This window comes from Panicum hallii, chromosome 9 (genome assembly GCF_002211085.1).
Source record: "Panicum hallii strain FIL2 chromosome 9, PHallii_v3.1, whole genome shotgun sequence".
Classification (NCBI taxonomy): domain Eukaryota; kingdom Viridiplantae; phylum Streptophyta; class Magnoliopsida; order Poales; family Poaceae; genus Panicum; species Panicum hallii.
This window is the reverse complement of record NC_038050.1, coordinates 3,776,248-3,794,550: the sequence shown is the minus strand read 5'-3', so window position 1 is coordinate 3,794,550 and position 18,303 is coordinate 3,776,248. Positions and strand designations below refer to the sequence as shown.

The window sequence follows — 18,303 nt, the reverse complement described above, 5'->3', positions numbered from 1 at the left end:
TTTCTCTTTGCTGCTTTGAGCAAATCTGAATTTGATCGTGTTTCTGACAAACAAGTTGCTCATGAAATTTGGTCTACTCTACAAAATTTTCATGAGGGCACCAACGCAGTGAAGATCCGGTTATTTGAAACTTACAGGCGCGAATATGATAATTTTATGCAATCGCCTGGTGAGTCTATCGAAAATCTTTTCGCTCGATTTTTGAGTCTTGTCAACAAAATGAAAGCCAACATAACGGTTATGCCGTATGATGATCATGCAAGGGCTCTCAAATTGTTGCATGCACTCGACTTGGATGTTTGGGGCACAAAAGTGGAAGCGATTGTTGAGTCTACTAATTATGAGACTCTTACAACTAATGAGCTTTTCAGTAAGCTTAAATCCAAAGAGATCGACATCCAATTTCGGAAAAAGCTTAACAATCCCACAGCTGGTTCTTCTTCAAATATTCCAATGGCTTTGGTTTCTGGGAGTACTAACACTAATGCTAATCTTTCATCTACTCCTAGTTTTGCTTTGTCCTCCTTGTGTCATATTGCAGATGATGAGTTGGAGGCACTTGATGATGATCAGCTTGTTTTGCTCACCAACAAGTTCAAGCGGGTATATGAAAACAGGCGAAATAGAAGGCGTTCAGAAGGATGCTTCAAGTGTGGTGAGCGTGGACACTTCATTGCTGATTGTCCAAGCAAGGTGAAGGCACCGGAGCATGGCAACAGCTACAGGCGCCAGGAACAATCAAGGGACAGGAAGAACAAGAGTGATAGGCGTGGGAGAAAGAAGGGACAACACAAGTTTACTGACAAGCAAATCAAGAAGGCTGCACATGTTCTCTTTTCTTCGCTGGGTAGCTTTGATTCAGATGCCTCCTACAACTCTAGTGATTCAGAGTCCGAAGATGAGAAGCCCAAAAAGACCAATGATGGAGGACTCTGTTTTCTTGCTGACATCAAGGGAGGCATGTGCACTATGGCTTTAAATGAGGGTGATGCATATGACTGCAGCAACGACTCTTCTGATAATGAGGTACAAAATTCTGCTGAAGAAGAAATTGAAGAGTTGACTAAACTTGTTGATAAACAAAATAAAATTCTAGCAAGACTTAAGGCTGATCATGATAGAATATCTGCTGAATTAAAAACACTAAAAGATGCTACACCTGCTGCTGTAGAATGTGAGGAATGTTCTATTCATATGGTTTCTATTTCTGAATTGCAATCTAAGCATGCTGTTTTAGTTGATAAATTTGATTGTGCTAAGATTGAATTGGAAGAACTTCGCTCTCGTTCTGTTTTACTTGGTGCTTGTGCTACTTGTCCAATTTTGCAAACTGAGTTGAATGTTGCTAAATGCCATATTGTTCAGTTGGAAAAACACACTTGTCCTGTTTTACCTGAGTGTTTGACTTGTCCTACTTTTGTTGCTGAAATTTCCATCTTAAAGAAGGACAATGCTGCTTTAGAAGAAGAAAACATTCATTTAAGAACAATCCTTGGTTGGTGTTCTGTGCGTGAGCCCCAGATTGGTATGACTATTGCACAAATTAAAAGGGGTGAGCATTTTGGTGTTGGTTATGATTTGAAGCGTACTTTTGGTAAAAAGAATGCAGATGGTGAGAACAATGGGCCTACTCCCAGTGAGAAGAGTCCACCGGTCTCACCTGAAGGTTTTGTGGTAGAACCTCCCAAGTCTGTTCCTAAAAAGCAGGTTTGGAGGGTTAAACCCAAACACTTCAAAAGCCTGAATAACACATGGCCACCAACTTGTGAACATTTGGATAACCTTAAGCCTGATTTTTCTGGTTCCACTTCTAAGGCTAAGGTTGTCGTTGCTCCTACTCAAAATATTTACCATTGCGATTTTTGTGATCGTGATGGTCATTTGGCGGAGTTTTGCTTCCGTAGGAAGCGTGCTGAACGACGTGATCGGTACCCTGCACATGGTGCCTATGATCATAGTGACTCTAGACGTGCGCCAGTTGTTCGCTTTTCTAGTTTTCGCTCACGTAATAATGCCCCTGCGCCATATAGGAATGACATGCCACGTTTTCCCCCTCGTGGGCATCGTCGTTCTTTCGAGAGATTTGATTTTGCTAATGCTTCTTTTGAGCAAATGGCCCAGCACTGGTTCTCATTGCATTATCCTAACCCCAGTGTTGAGTCATTAGCTCACTCTCGTGTTCGTTATTGATTGCAGGATGGAGGCGAGGAGAACATATGGATAATGGACTCTGGTTGTTCACGTCACATGACCGGAGATGATAGATGGTTCTCCAGCCTCACCCCCGCGAGCGGTAAAGAATACATTACATTCGGGGACAATAGTAAAGGAAAAGTGATGGCACATGGCTGTATCAAGGTAACCAATAAATTCATGCTAAAGGACGTCGCGAAGGTACGGAACTTACATTATAACTTGCTTTCTGTCTCTGAAGCGTCCCCCCCATCAGGGAAGACTTAAAAGTGTTGATTTATCAGTCCCAGGAGGCTGATAACACTTTTATTATATCAGATGGTACATCACCGTACAACTCTACGCGGTAATGGGCAGTGAAGCGCCACTATCGCGAGGATTACAACCAGAACCCACACAACTACACTAGCTACGAACAAAGGGTCATCAGAGTCTTGCGCCATGCGGAATCCAACGGTGGCCTCAGCCACAGGCAAGACTGGGTGCAGGACGAAACCCTACTCGTTGTCTTCGGGGATGTAGTCTGGGTCTTCCACTGTAAAAGTAAGAGAGGGGTGAGTACAAACGTACTCAGCAAGTCCAATCACACCCACGGAGGGGGTATAACAGTAATCATATGCACAGGACAATCCAAGGATAGGTTATGGTTCATTTGTGAAAAACTCAACTGTATGCAAGGGTTCGTTTAAAAACGATTTCCAAAACGAGTTTTCTAATACCAAGTAGCACACGATTTTGATCCACACAGGATCCAAGTTTTAAACTGCTACCGGACTCCCCGTCCGCCGTAGCACACGGCACAACTGCCGGACACTTTCCAAACAACTCACACCAGCCCATCCATTCCCAGAGAGAATCACTAGTTATGTGACCACACCATAACTTGCCCAATACCGTGGGCACGGCTATTCGAATAGATTTTCAACTCTGCAGAGGTGTGCAACTTTACCCACAGGTGGGGTACCACAGCACGAACACCTTAGTGCCGGTGCAGATCCCAACAAAGCCTTTACCCACCTTAGCTAGACCTGACTAGCCACCACGGGATCCATCAAGGGGTCATTCGACCTATCACCGAGGTTTAACCGGGGCATAAGTCACACAGAGCTTATCCCGTCTCCTTGATCACCCGTTGCTCTCAGCTCTCCTGATGGCTATCAGGCTAACTAGTGGGATTTATGCTAAGCCGTTGCCCATACAACGGTCAAGTGGTTCGCACTACAAGAAGCTAGGTGAGATGTCACATCAACTCGGTCCTTAGGGGTGACAGGATGGATATCTCCCTTCCTCGCTCAACCACACAGGTACGAGCACACCAACGGCAAATCACACAGAAATGCCATCCATCCCGTCTAACTCGTCTTTCAAAACCACATTGTATCCCTTCCCACACACACACATTTTCTTTATAAAATCAGGTGGTTAAGGTAGGGTTATCTCAAACAAGGGTGGCTATCCTACCATGTTTTCAGCACGCAAAACCATGCAATTTTATAAAACAGGCCACTGGGTTGTGTTTATAAAAACTAGGACAGAAACATGCATCAAAGGGCGGAATTGAACTTGCCATCGTCAAATCCTTGCGGGAGGTCCTGATCGTAGCACTGTCCCTCGGGCTCGGGGTCGCAGAACTGGTCCTCGTTCGCTTGGTCACAGTCGGGACCTTCCTCGTTCACTCCGTGTCCTACGACGCAAACAAACAGGCACACAATCAAGCACGAGAACTAAAAGCTTTTATCGTCGGGCTTGAATCGGAAATAATTTAGTTACGGAGGTCGGGGCAATATCTCTGGGTGGTTTCTTAATGGCATGGCTAAAACTATACTAGAAAGGGCGTGGTAAAGTTTCGGGTCAATCAGAGGTCGTTTCGCACATAAAATGACGAGTTAAAGGTGGCTTCAGGGGTTAAACGGGGGTCCAGGGGCTTGCTCGTAAACTTTCTAGAAACAGAAGGGCCTATTTGTAAATCTTGGAAACATAAGAGGCACAACAAAAAGTGCGAGGGATCTACTTGAAATTAAATTTATATCATGGGGGGGTCTAGTTTTGGAAATAGCAAAAAGGAATAGGTTCTTTTCGCAAAGGGGTCAAAGGGTGGAGGGGCTTTTAACTAAATAGAGGAGAGGGGGGGGGGGGGTTTGGGCAAATAACCCCTTTCTTCCTCCTTCCTCCCGCACAGAGCAGAGGAGGGGAGGTGGGGCGCCGGCGGCGGCCTATCCCGGCCGGCCAGGGCACGGCGGCGGTCCGGGGGTGGGGAAAAAGAGGGAGGAGGGCACGGGGAACCCATCCCCGGCCTCACCTTGGCTCGGGTTGCAGCGATGGGGGCTGCCCACGGGAGCAGGGGCGGCGGCACAGGGCGGCTCGTCGGGGCGGCGCTGGAGCAAGGGAGGCGAGGGGCTGGGCGCGCTATGGCGGTGGTGAGGTGCTGGGGGTGCCCCTCGGCCCCTTTTATAGGTGGCCGAGGCGGTGGGGCGGCGGGCTCGACCGGCGGCGGTCGCGGGCGGCCATTAATGGAGTTTGGCCGCTCGCGGCCGTCGCGACGCGGCGTGGCGGCGGGGCGCAGGCGCCGAGGGCACGTGGGGGGGGGTGCTGTGCGGGCACAGGCGCGCGCGGCAGGGGAGCAGCGGCGAGTGGCGACGGGCGGCGCGGCGTCCGTGCGCGCGTGCGCGCGCGGCGCGGCACGGCGCGGGCCAGGGGCGAGGGCGCGGCGACGGGCGGCGCGGCGCGACGCACGGCCACGCGCGGCGCGTGCGCGCGCGCGTGGGCGCGTTGCAGGGCCAGGCAGGGCGCGGGCGCGGCGCACAGGGCCGGCCGTGCAGCGCTCGGGAGCAGGGGAACAGGGAGAAGAGGAGGAAAGGAGAAGAGGGAAAAGGAGAGAAAAGGGGAGAAAGGGAAAGAGAAGAAAAAGAAGGAAATGGGGAAAAGAAAAAAGGAGAGAAGAAAAGAAAAGAAAATGGGGAGGGGAGGAAAGGCGACGCGTGTCGGCGGGATTCGCGCGCGCGACGCACGCGCGAGGAGAACAGCGAGGGGGTGGGGGGAAAACGCGGCGGCGCCAATCGCGGCGGCGGCCGCGGCCGGTCGGCCACGCGCGCGCTGGATTCGCGCGCTGCGCGAGGTAGGACTTGCGCCGGCGCTGATTGCGGAAAGCGGTCGCGCGCGGTCGTTGTGCGGCACAGGGCGGGGAACGTAATTGGCTCGCGTCGGCTGTCAAGATGGCGGGGAAATGTAGAGGGTTAGAGCTAGGGTTCGACGATGAATACGTTTTTGATCGGAATGCTTTAACGCATGTTTTAAATTGGTAAATTTTCAGGGCGTCACAAATCTACCCCACTTAAATGAATCTCGTCCTCGAGATTCGGCTGGCTCCTAAATAGATGGGGAAATTCCTTCTTTAGGGCCTCCTCGCGCTCCCAAGTTGCTTCCTCTACTCCATGTCTGCTCCATTGAACTCTGCATATCCGTACTTCGGAGTTTCTTGTCCTTCTAGTGAGTGTCTAGAATTTTGACCGGTACTTCCTGGTATCGCAGATCCGGCCGTAGGTCTATTGTTTCCACCGGCACATGTTCTCCCTCGGGTACTCTTAAACACCTCCTTAATTGCGAAACATGAAACACTGGGTGTATATCCGACATTTCTTCTGGTAACTCCAGTTGGTATGCCACGGTTCCGACTCTCTTCAGAACTTGATACGGTCCAATGTATCGAGGGGCCAATTTTCCTTGTACTTGAAACCTCCGTGTTCCTCGAATGGGTGAGACCTTGAGATAAACAAAATCGCCTGGGTTGAAACTTATTTCCCGCCTCTTCTTGTCTGCATAGCTCTTCTGTCGGGACTGAGCTGCTTTCAACTTCTCGCGGATTTCCGCTACTTTTTCTTCTGCTTCTTTTATGAGCGCGGGTCCTACTAGTGCACGCTCTCCGACTTCTGACCACATCAGGGGAGTTTTGCACTTCCTTCCATAGAGAGCTTCAAATGGCGACATGCCTAAGCTGGCTTGGTAGCTATTATTGTACGAAAATTCTGCATAAGGCAGGCTCTGCTCCCAATCATTTCCATAGGTCAGAACACATGCTCTCAGCATATCTTCCATGACCTGGTTTACCCTTTCGGTCTGACCATCCGTCTGTGGGTGGTATGCGGAGCTGAAATCCAACTTGGTGCCCATGGCCTTATGCAGGCTCTTCCAAAACCTAGAGGTGAATTGGGTCCCTCTATCGGAGACAATTCTGCTAGGCACCCCATGTAACTTTACTATGTTCTCCACGTAAAGCTTTGCCAGCTTTTCCCCACCATAAGTGGTTCGTACGGGTATGAAATGGGCCGATTTAGTGAGTCGGTCTACTATGACCCATATGGAATCGTGTCCTTTCTGTGTTCGGGGTAGACCCACTACGAAGTCCATTCCTATTTCATCCCATTTCCAGATCGGGATAGGCAAGGGTTGCAATAATCCTGCCGGCTTTTGATGTTCGGCCTTGATCCTTTGGCAGGTATCACAATGTGCCACAAATCGTGCGATATCCGCTTTCATTCCATTCCACCAGTATTTTTGCTTTATGTCCATATACATTTTGGTGGATCCCGGGTGGATAGAGTAGGCCGAGTTGTGGGCTTCGTCCATGATCAATTTCCGGAAATCTCCATTCTGGGGTACGCAAATCCTATTCTCGTACCATAACGTTCCTTTATCGTCTACCCTGAAGCCCGGTGCTTTGTTTTCTCCAGTTTGTTTGCAAATTTTTACTAACTCTTGATCCGAGCTTTGGGCTTCTCTAATCTTATCTTCTAATGTCGATTGGACGTTTAGCACCTGGCTGGAACCTCGAGGAACGATGTGCACATTTAATCGTGCCATTTCCTCGCATAGGTGGTCATCCTTGGGTCTATAGGGTTTCCGGCTTAAGGCGTCGGCTACAACATTTGCCTTTCCAGGGTGGTAATGGATCTCTAAACTGTAGTCCTTAACCAACTCCAACCATCTCCTCTGCCTTAGGTTCAAATCCGGTTGGGTGAAGATATATTTTAAACTCTTATGGTCGGTGTAAATCTCACACTTATTTCCAATCAAGTAATGTCTCCAAATCTTAAGGGCATGCACCACGGCTGCAAGTTCCAAATCATGGGTCGGATAGTTCTGCTCATGGGTCCGGAGTTGGCGGGAAGCATATGCAACAACTTTCCCGTCCTGCATCAGCACGCACCCTAACCCTTGTCGGGATGCGTCACAATAAATGACAAAGTCCCGATGGATATCCGGTAGGGTCAGCACTGGGGCGGTTGTCAACCTTTGCTTCAGTTCTTGAAAACTTCTTTCACAATTTTCCGTCCAGGCGAACTTCCTCTCCTTCTTAAGAAGTTCCGTCATGGGCCGGGCTATCTTAGAGAATCCCTCAATAAACCTTCGATAGTATCCGGCTAATCCAAGGAAACTTCTGATTTCACTAACATTGGTCGGTTGCTGCCAATTGGACACGGCTTCGACCTTCTCTGGGTCCACTGCTACGCCTTCCGCGGTCAGAATGTGACCAAGAAAAGCTACTTTCTCCAGCCAGAATTCGCACTTGCTGAACTTGGCATACAACCTATGTGTCCTAAGCTTTTCCAATACTACCCGCAGATGTTGCTCATGTTCCTGAATACTCTTGGAGTAGATAAGTATGTCGTCGATAAAGACTACGACAAACTTATCCAACTCGTCCATGAATACTTTGTTCATGAGGTTCATAAAGTAGGCAGGGGCATTAGTTAGTCCGAAGGACATTACAGTGAACTCAAACTGCCCGTAGCGGGTGACAAAAGCTGTCTTAGGGATGTCACTTTCCCTAATCTTGAGCTGAAAATACCCTGACCTTAAATCGATCTTGGAGAAGTACTTGGCTCCTTTTAGCTGATCGAATAGGTCATCAATCCTGGGGAGGGGGTACTTATTCTTGATGGTAACCTCGTTCAGTGCCCGGTAATCTACACATAGCCTCATACTCCCATCTTTCTTTTTGACAAACAGAACTGGGGCTCCTCATGGTGACGAGCTTGGTCTGATGAAACCAATTCGTTGCAGTTCTTCTAGTTGTTTCTTTAATTCTGTCAATTCGGATGCCGCCATCCTATAGGGTCTTTTGGCTATAGGGGAGGTTCCAGGGATAAGGTCAATGACGAACTCTATATCCCTATCCGGTGGCATACCGGGAAGCTCTTCGGGGAAGACATCTGGGTATTCGTTTACTACCGGGACTCCTTCTAAGGGCTTGGCTTCCATGCTAAACACCATTGGGTCAAACTTACTATCCCGGGTATGACAGATCACTTGTATTCCTTCGGGGTTTGTTAGGTGTACCACTTTGTCGGTGCAACCTATGAGTCCATTGTGTCGACTTAACCAGTCCATTCCAAGGATTACGTCTATTCCCCCAGACTTAAGTACTACCAAATCTGCTAGAAATTCTACCCCACTTAAATTGATCCTTACCCATGGACAACCTAATTGACAATTGATGTCGCCTCCAGGCGTCCGGGTTAATAGGGGTGTTTTTAGTAGTACTGTAGGTATTTTGTGTTTCTCCACATAGCTCGAGGATATAAACGAGTGTGATGCTCCAGAATCAAATAATACTGTCGCCAGAGCTGAGTTGACTAAGTACTCACCGAGCACTACGCCCTGAGCTTCTTGTGCCTCCTGCGCATCGATGTGATTGACGCGGGCTCGTCCAAAGGATTGCTGGGGCTGCTTTGTCTGCTGGCTGTTGTCGTTGTTGCGGACAGGCACTCGGTTGGCACCGGTCAGAGCTGGTCTGGGTCCATTCACCGAGTTGGAGAAGGCTGACGTGGCCGGCTTGTTCTTGGCATAAGGGCAATTGGCAATATAATGCCCTATCTCACGGCAGTTGAAGCAGGCCCTAACATTGTTGTTGTCGGGGGTGACCTGGCTTGTATTGCTCTGCGGGGCCCTCGTGGTATTCTGGCTCCTGGGCGGGGCCTGTGGTCCTGTCACTTGCGACTGAGTCCTATACTGCATCGGAGCCTGATATCTTGGTGCTGTGTAGTTGGAGTTCCTCGGCTTCTGGTAGCGGTCTTGTTGGCGGGCCTCGCTCTCCAGGAATTTCCGCTTGTTGTCCTTCCGCTCTTCGGCTTTGGCCCTTTCCGTGAGGATAGCTTTGTTCATCAGGGTGTTGAAGTCCGGATAGATCTGGGGAGTAAGCAAGGTCCGGAGCTCTGGGCTCAATCCTTTCTTGAACATGTCTTGCTTCTTATCGTCGTCGTTCACTTCTTCCGGCGCGTACCGGGCCAATTCTATGAACCGGTGGGTGTATTCTTCCACCGTCATGCTTCCTTGTTGTAGTGCGCGGAATTCATCCGCCTTGCGCTTCATAGTGGCCGAAGGGATATGGTAGCGGCGGAACTCCCTTACAAATTCTCCCCAGGTGATGGTAGAGGCATCTTCGGCTGCGGCACAATAGTTTTCCCACCAGGATAATGCAGTTCCGGTGAGCTGGTGGGCTGCCAGAAGGACTTTATCCCGGTCCTGGCATTCGAATGGTTCGAGCTTCCTCTGAATTACTCGCAACCAGTCGTCAGCATCCAACGGGTTGCAGGATCCGGCGAAGGTAGGTGGCTTGGTCCTTAGGAAGGCCGTCAGCTTGTCGTTCATATTCTGCCCTCGCGGCTGCCGGTTAATGAGGGCATTCGCCAGAGTCTCCAGTATAAGGGTCTGGTTATGGATGATCTGCGCCAGGTCTCCGAGGGGTGGGGTGGTGGTAGTTGTTCTCCTTCTTGACTTCCCCCTCGGTTCTGGCTTACTTCTTGTTCTCCTTGGGGAAGATCTTGTTCAACGGGGTGTGCTCCGACACTAGCAGCTACGGGGTTCCGGCCACGGGAGGCCCTCGCGACGTTCCGGGGGGTCACCTGTTGATTGGGGTTACGTTTATGTGATGTTTAAGTTGTTTAATTCGTATATATATATAAGGCAGAATCTACCTCCTGCCGGTACTTATATAAATAATCAGCACACAACAAACCAGCACACAACATTACAAACAACAAGCACAAACCATTTTATTACTGCAAAAAGGGGGTTACAACTTAAGGTAAGGCTAGGTATCGTACTACTTCGTCTGGGATCAGGTACCACAACAAAAGTGGCTGGGGACACATTACTAGGGTGGCGTCGGTCATTCTACTCGCGGGGAGTGCCTTCTTCTGGGGCGGAAAGCGTGAGGGATCCTTGGTCGCCATCCTCTGGATTTCCATCGGTCGAGGGTTGCGCCGCAGCATTTTCTTCAGCGGCAGCAGCGGAACTTTCAGGGTTCTCGGGTGGGGCTTGTGTGTTTCTGAAGAGTGTCCCCCATCCTATGACGGGTGTCCCGAGTAAAACATGGTCTTCCCCAATTGCCGGGACTGGTGTTCCACTTTGGGTCCAATCTTGCATACGCCGGTCTCGGGCCTGCCTGAGGCTCTCTTGGGCGACTGCTTCGCTACTGACCGCGGCTGCGGCTCTTGCCTCGGCATGGGCGGCTCGGATCTGCTGTATCCTCACCGCGAGCTCTGCTTGCTCGGCTCGATGGGTCTGCTCCCTTAGAAGGTTGGCTCGCTCATCAAAGAGTTGGTCCAGGGCGGCTAGGTAAGTAGCCACTTGGTACAGGGGGCCTTCTTCGTGGCGACGTCGCTCCAGGTTTCTCATGCGTGCTTCCTAGACTGAGGTTCTGATGGCCGGCGGGAAGAACTTCGCTGGCGTGGGGGCGAGGTGTTCTTCAAAAATCCGGCACAAATAACGGAGTGCTTTTCTGATGGCCAAGGGATAGGTATCTTGGTGTCTAAATCCTGTGGCGGTCGCTCGCCAAGGCTGGATGTCGGGGTAGCGGTTGCTCCTGGCGATGACCAGGATTACCCTGCAGCGGAGGGTACCATGGTGCTCGTACTCTCGGCTGTAGTACCTTGGACGCTCCGTAACGCCAAGGTCTTCCAGGGTGTTGATCAAGTGGCTGGGGAATCCAGGCGCAGCTTGGCAATCGTCCTGGGTCCATCCTTCCTCAGCCATCTGAAACAGAAGTAGGGTAAACAACCTGGTACAGGTGCAAAAGCGAGTAGATGATATTTATTATTACAACAAAGGTGGTACAGTTTTCATGGATACGTGGTCACTAGGGTAGGGTTTTTGCTAGGGGTGCTAATCCGATCATGGGGATTCTTCCTCGGTCCTGATAGAGCGCTTCTTTATTGGAAGGAGCCGATCCATCTCGTTTTCGGTCTGAGTACCCTTATCCCAGTGGGTTTCCATGGGTTCTTCTTCTTCTTCTTCGATCCATCCACCTATCCCGTTGCGGTTCTCGTATTCTTGCATTTGGGCTTGGAGGGCAGCTAAGGAATACTCGGCGCTTGCGGCTCTTGTCCGTTGTTCCTCCAGCTCCTGGGTTAACTTTTCAACCCCATGGATTAGCTGCTTCAGTTGTGCTGCCTGTTCGCGGTAGAGTGCATCCAAGCCAGTGAGGTAGATGGACAGGTGGGAAACCGTATCTTCGAGATCCTCTTCTTCTCGTCCAAGGCCCCTCATTCGGGCAATCCAAGTGCGTCCTCGTCCCTCAGCGGGTGGGAAAAACCCCATAGTAGTCCGCTGAAGATGGTGCCTGTAGAGCACACGCAGCCGTCGCAGGGCTTTGCGGGCGGCCTTTCGATAGGTGTCGGGGAAGCGAAAGCCAGTGGTGGAGATGAACCAAGGGTCCACATCAGGGTAGCGGGTGCTTTTCTCCACAAAAACCATTATGTCGCACCGAAGGGTGCCTCCGGCGATGTACTCACGGTAGGCATACTCCGGTGGTTCCATAACCCCAACGCGTTCCAGGCTGAGCAATAGTAACTTGGGGAGGCCGGGCTCTGCGTGGCAGACTCCGCTAGCCCATCCATTGCCAGCCATCTGGAACAAGGCAAAAACCAGTGGTGAGTGTTTGTGCAGAAAATTTCTGAATCGGGATAAGTTCTAGGGCCTGAAAAGGGGTCTCGCTCCTAGGGTCACGTCCTACGGCCAGCCTACGGCTCTGATACCACCTGAAGCGTCCCCCCCATCAGGGAAGACTTAAAAGTGTTGATTTATCAGTCCCAGGAGGCTGATAACACTTTTATTACATCAGATGGTACATCACCGTACAACTCTACGCGGTAATGGGCAGTGAAGCGCCACTATCGCGAGGATTACAACCAGAACCCACACAACTACACTAGCTACGAACAAAGGGTCATCAGAGTCTTGCGCCATGCGGAATCCAACGGTGGCCTCAGCCACAGGCAAGACTGGGTGCAGGACGAAACCCTACTCGTTGTCTTCGGGGATGTAGTCTGGGTCTTCCACTGTAAAAGTAAGAGAGGGGTGAGTACAAACGTACTCAGCAAGTCCAATCACACCCACGGAGGGGGTATAACAGTAATCATATGCACAGGACAATCCAAGGATAGGTTATGGTTCATTTGTGAAAAACTCAACTGTATGCAAGGGTTCGTTTAAAAACGATTTCCAAAACGAGTTTTCTAATACCAAGTAGCACACGATTTTGATCCACACAGGATCCAAGTTTTAAACTGCTACCGGACTCCCCGTCCGCCGTAGCACACGGCACAACTGCCGGACACTTTCCAAACAACTCACACCAGCCCATCCATTCCCAGAGAGAATCACTAGTTATGTGACCACACCATAACTTGCCCAATACCGTGGGCACGGCTATTCGAATAGATTTTCAACTCTGCAGAGGTGTGCAACTTTACCCACAGGTGGGGTACCACAGCACGAACACCTTAGTGCCGGTGCAGATCCCAACAAAGCCTTTACCCACCTTAGCTAGACCTGACTAGCCACCACGGGATCCATCAAGGGGTCATTCGACCTATCACCGAGGTTTAACCGGGGCATAAGTCACACAGAGCTTATCCCGTCTCCTTGATCACCCGTTGCTCTCAGCTCTCCTGATGGCTATCAGGCTAACTAGTGGGATTTATGCTAAGCCGTTGCCCATACAACGGTCAAGTGGTTCGCACTACAAGAAGCTAGGTGAGATGTCACATCAACTCGGTCCTTAGGGGTGACAGGATGGATATCTCCCTTCCTCGCTCAACCACACAGGTACGAGCACACCAACGGCAAATCACACAGAAATGCCATCCATCCCGTCTAACTCGTCTTTCAAAACCACATTGTATCCCTTCCCACACACACACATTTTCTTTATAAAATCAGGTGGTTAAGGTAGGGTTATCTCAAACAAGGGTGGCTATCCTACCATGTTTTCAGCACGCAAAACCATGCAATTTTATAAAACAGGCCACTGGGTTGTGTTTATAAAAACTAGGACAGAAACATGCATCAAAGGGCGGAATTGAACTTGCCATCGTCAAATCCTTGCGGGAGGTCCTGATCGTAGCACTGTCCCTCGGGCTCGGGGTCGCAGAACTGGTCCTCGTTCGCTTGGTCACAGTCGGGACCTTCCTCGTTCACTCCGTGTCCTACGACGCAAACAAACAGGCACACAATCAAGCACGAGAACTAAAAGCTTTTATCGTCGGGCTTGAATCGGAAATAATTTAGTTACGGAGGTCGGGGCAATATCTCTGGGTGGTTTCTTAATGGCATGGCTAAAACTATACTAGAAAGGGCGTGGTAAAGTTTCGGGTCAATCAGAGGTCGTTTCGCACATAAAATGACGAGTTAAAGGTGGCTTCAGGGGTTAAACGGGGGTCCAGGGGCTTGCTCGTAAACTTTCTAGAAACAGAAGGGCCTATTTGTAAATCTTGGAAACATAAGAGGCACAACAAAAAGTGCGAGGGATCTACTTGAAATTAAATTTATATCATGGGGGGGTCTAGTTTTGGAAATAGCAAAAAGGAATAGGTTCTTTTCGCAAAGGGGTCAAAGGGTGGAGGGGCTTTTAACTAAATAGAGGAGAGGGGGGGGGGGGTTTGGGCAAATAACCCCTTTCTTCCTCCTTCCTCCCGCACAGAGCAGAGGAGGGGAGGTGGGGCGCCGGCGGCGGCCTATCCCGGCCGGCCAGGGCACGGCGGCGGTCCGGGGGTGGGGAAAAAGAGGGAGGAGGGCACGGGGAACCCATCCCCGGCCTCACCTTGGCTCGGGTTGCAGCGATGGGGGCTGCCCACGGGAGCAGGGGCGGCGGCACAGGGCGGCTCGTCGGGGCGGCGCTGGAGCAAGGGAGGCGAGGGGCTGGGCGCGCTATGGCGGTGGTGAGGTGCTGGGGGTGCCCCTCGGCCCCTTTTATAGGTGGCCGAGGCGGTGGGGCGGCGGGCTCGACCGGCGGCGGTCGCGGGCGGCCATTAATGGAGTTTGGCCGCTCGCGGCCGTCGCGACGCGGCGTGGCGGCGGGGCGCAGGCGCCGAGGGCACGTGGGGGGGGGTGCTGTGCGGGCACAGGCGCGCGCGGCAGGGGAGCAGCGGCGAGTGGCGACGGGCGGCGCGGCGTCCGTGCGCGCGTGCGCGCGCGGCGCGGCACGGCGCGGGCCAGGGGCGAGGGCGCGGCGACGGGCGGCGCGGCGCGACGCACGGCCACGCGCGGCGCGTGCGCGCGCGCGTGGGCGCGTTGCAGGGCCAGGCAGGGCGCGGGCGCGGCGCACAGGGCCGGCCGTGCAGCGCTCGGGAGCAGGGGAACAGGGAGAAGAGGAGGAAAGGAGAAGAGGGAAAAGGAGAGAAAAGGGGAGAAAGGGAAAGAGAAGAAAAAGAAGGAAATGGGGAAAAGAAAAAAGGAGAGAAGAAAAGAAAAGAAAATGGGGAGGGGAGGAAAGGCGACGCGTGTCGGCGGGATTCGCGCGCGCGACGCACGCGCGAGGAGAACAGCGAGGGGGTGGGGGGAAAACGCGGCGGCGCCAATCGCGGCGGCGGCCGCGGCCGGTCGGCCACGCGCGCGCTGGATTCGCGCGCTGCGCGAGGTAGGACTTGCGCCGGCGCTGATTGCGGAAAGCGGTCGCGCGCGGTCGTTGTGCGGCACAGGGCGGGGAACGTAATTGGCTCGCGTCGGCTGTCAAGATGGCGGGGAAATGTAGAGGGTTAGAGCTAGGGTTCGACGATGAATACGTTTTTTATCGGAATGCTTTAACGCATGTTTTAAATTGGTAAATTTTCAGGGCGTCACAGTCTCACAACTTCTTGATGATGGTTTTGAAGTGCGTTTTAAGAAAGGCAATTCGCGAGTTCTAGATTCTATCGGTAACCTTGTTTGTCAAATCTTCCCCTTTGGACGAATTTTCATGGTTGATTTCTCTAAATCTTTTGGACAAGCTCGTTGTTTGGTTGCTCATGGTTCTCTCCCCATTTGGAAGTGGCACCGTCGTTTGGGTCACTTGAGCTTTGATTTACTATGCCGTTTGAGTTCGATGGGTTTGATAGATGGTTTACCGAAACTCAAGTTCGAGAAAGATTTGGTTTGTGCTCCTTGCAAACATGGCAAAATGATTGCGGCTTCTCATGCACCTGTGACTCAGGTGATGACAGAACGACCGGGTGAGCTGTTACATATGGACACTGTAGGTCCAGCCCGTGTCCGTTCTGCTGGTGGGAAGTGGTATGTGCTTGTCATTGTGGATGATTTTTCTCGTTATTCATGGGTGTTCTTTTTGGAATCCAAGGATGAGGCTTTTCAATTTATTCATGATCTTGTTCTAAAGCTGAAAAATGAGTTATCCAATAATGTCGTTAGAGCAATTCGCAGTGATAATGGCACAGAATTCAAGAATGCTCGAATGAAAGCTTTTTGTTCAGAACAGGGTCTTGATCATCAGTTTTCCTCACCGTATGTCCCCCCTCAGAATGGTGTTGTTGAAAGGAAAAATCGAACGCTTGTTGAGATGGCTAGGACAATGCTTGATGAACATAAAACCCCTAGACGTTTTTGGGCTGAGGCGATCAATACCGCTTGCTATGTTGCTAATCGTATTTTTCTGAGAGCTTTTCTGGGGAAAACTTCTTATGAGTTGAGATATGGTCGTTGTCCAAAAGTTTCTCATTTTCGCGTATTTGGTTGTAAATGCTTTATTCTGAAAAAAGGAAATTTGGACAAATTTGAATCACGTTCTTCTGATGGGTTGTTCTTGGGGTATGCTTTGCAAGGGCGAGCTTACCGGGTTCTTAATCTTGATACTAATCGCATCGAGGAGACATGTGAGGTCACCTTCGATGAGACGATGCCTTGTTTCTCTTCTGCTTTTAAGTGTGCAGGTGATGATGAGATTGGACAAAGCGTTTTTGAAGATGAGGTTGATGGACTTGACGATGATGATGATGCTACAGAGGATCCAGCTGTGCTCAAGGCAACTCCCATTCAGACGCCTAGCAGCACGATAGACGATGGGCCTTCAGAGCTTTTCACATCCACAGCAGATCCTGCAGCTATACCTACTGTTGATCATGAACCAGCTACCATTGAGGGGGAGGCAACTTCTGTTAGAACAGCACCTCGACATATTCAGCGTCGCCATCCACCTCAACAAATGATAGGTAACTTGAATGAGCGCACGACAAGAATCAATGAGTAAGGAGTTTGAGATGTCTATGATGGGTGAGTTGACCTTTTTCCTAGGATTGCAAATTAAACAAACACAGGAAGGGACATTTGTGCATCAGGGAAAATATACAATAGATGTCCTGAAGAAGTTCGACATGGCTGATGCTAAGCCAATTTCAACGCCCATTCCGACTAGCGCAGCTTTGGATGCTGATGAAGATGGAGAATCCGTGGATCAGAAGGAATATAGAAGCATGATTGGATCGCTTTTGTACTTGACTGCGACGAGACCAGATATACACTTTGCTGTGTGTCTGTGCGCTCGTTTTCAGGCGTCTCCCAGGACCTCTCATCGACAGGCAGTGAAGCGCATAATGAGGTACCTTCGTTTCACTCCTGAATTTGGCCTTTGGTACTCTGCTTCTTCGACGCTCAGTTTGTGTGGTTATTCGGATGCTGATTTTGCTGGGTGTCGTTTGGATAGAAAATCTACATCGGGTACTTGCCAGTTTTTGGGTTCTTCTCTTGTCTCTTGGTCCTCTAGAAAACAATCCAATGTTGCTCAATCTACTACAGAGGCCGAGTATGTTGCTGCTGCTAGTTGTTGTTCTCAGCTTTTATGGATGATAGCTACCCTTCGCGATTTTAGTTTGTCGTTTTCTCATGTTCCTCTCTTGTGTGATAGCACTAGTGCCATCAGTGTTGCTAAGAATCCTGTGCTGCATTCTAAAACGAAACATATTGATGTTCGTTATCATTTTCTAAGAGATCATGTTGAAAAGGGTGATATTGAGCTTAAGCATGTTGATACTAGTCTGCAGTTGGCTGATATTTTAACTAAACCACTCGATCAAGCCACGTTTGCACGTTTGCGTGGTGAGTTTGGTGTGTGTTATCCTTTCTAGTATCAATGTTTTTGTCGCTTCGGTTACATATGCCTTATACTTGTTTCAGCGAATTTGTGATAAACGCCTTTGGAGAGGTTGTGATGCTTTGGGTGACCATATTTTGTTTTAAAAACAGCACACAGATACTTCATGATTTTATCAGGCTTGTTTACATGTTCTTGTTCTAGTATCTGGTTGAATACTCGACATATATCTTGCTCACGGTTCGGTTTTGGCTCCTTTCAATAGGTCAAAGACCGGTTCGTCACTGTGAATGTAGCTTCTTTTGGGCCTATGAAAGAACAAATGTTCTTTGTGTCGCAAAGACACACATGAACCGGGCACTCTATAGTCCAGGGGCTGTCAAAAGATCCCAGATCAGCAGGGACAACAAAAGAAAAATGGGTTCAGTATTCAGCATATAACATTGGGAACAATATATATATATATTATATATGATGCTGAGATTTGGGTTTGTATATACAGACTTGTGCTTTAGACATGGCAGCCTAAGTTGGTTACTCACAGCTTGCCCCAGTCGCAGGTGTTGTGTGTGCCACGGGTTTGTCTTTCATGGCATAGACCTGATTCAAGCATTTGCAGTGAACTTTGATTGGAAGCTTTGTTACCCGTCGTGTGAGCTTGCTATATGTCTTGTCTTCAGCTTGATACTGGCTTTGAATTTGTTTGCATGGTCTGACTAATTGGTTTTCAAAAGGTTCAAATTTAAATTTCT

At 50.2% G+C, this 18,303-nt stretch overlaps 1 protein-coding gene across 1 annotated transcript; it reads left to right on the top strand.

Annotated features, from left to right (window-relative positions):
- Positions 1–240: 240 nt before the first annotated feature.
- LOC112876679 lies at positions 241–16,670 on the top strand. Its single transcript, XM_025940841.1, has 5 exons — positions 241–1,707; positions 2,197–2,394; positions 15,305–15,359; positions 16,395–16,486; positions 16,593–16,670. Exons 1-5 carry the CDS (start codon positions 241–243, stop codon positions 16,668–16,670), a joined length of 1,890 nt encoding a protein of 629 aa, XP_025796626.1.
- The last annotated feature ends 1,633 nt before the right edge of the window (positions 16,671–18,303 follow it).

Bases quoted from the DNA above. Each gene is read 5' to 3' on its own strand.
- LOC112876679 (XM_025940841.1), top strand. From the start codon at position 241: ATGCCGTATGATGATCATGCAAGGGCTCTCAAATTGTTGCATGCACTC. The intron at 15,360-16,394 runs GCAATTCGCGAG...TTAAGTGTGCAG, and splicing joins TGAAGTGCGTTTTAAGAAAG to GTGATGATGAGATTGGACAA. The intron at 16,487-16,592 runs GCAACTCCCATT...ATCATGAACCAG, and splicing joins AGGATCCAGCTGTGCTCAAG to CTACCATTGAGGGGGAGGCA.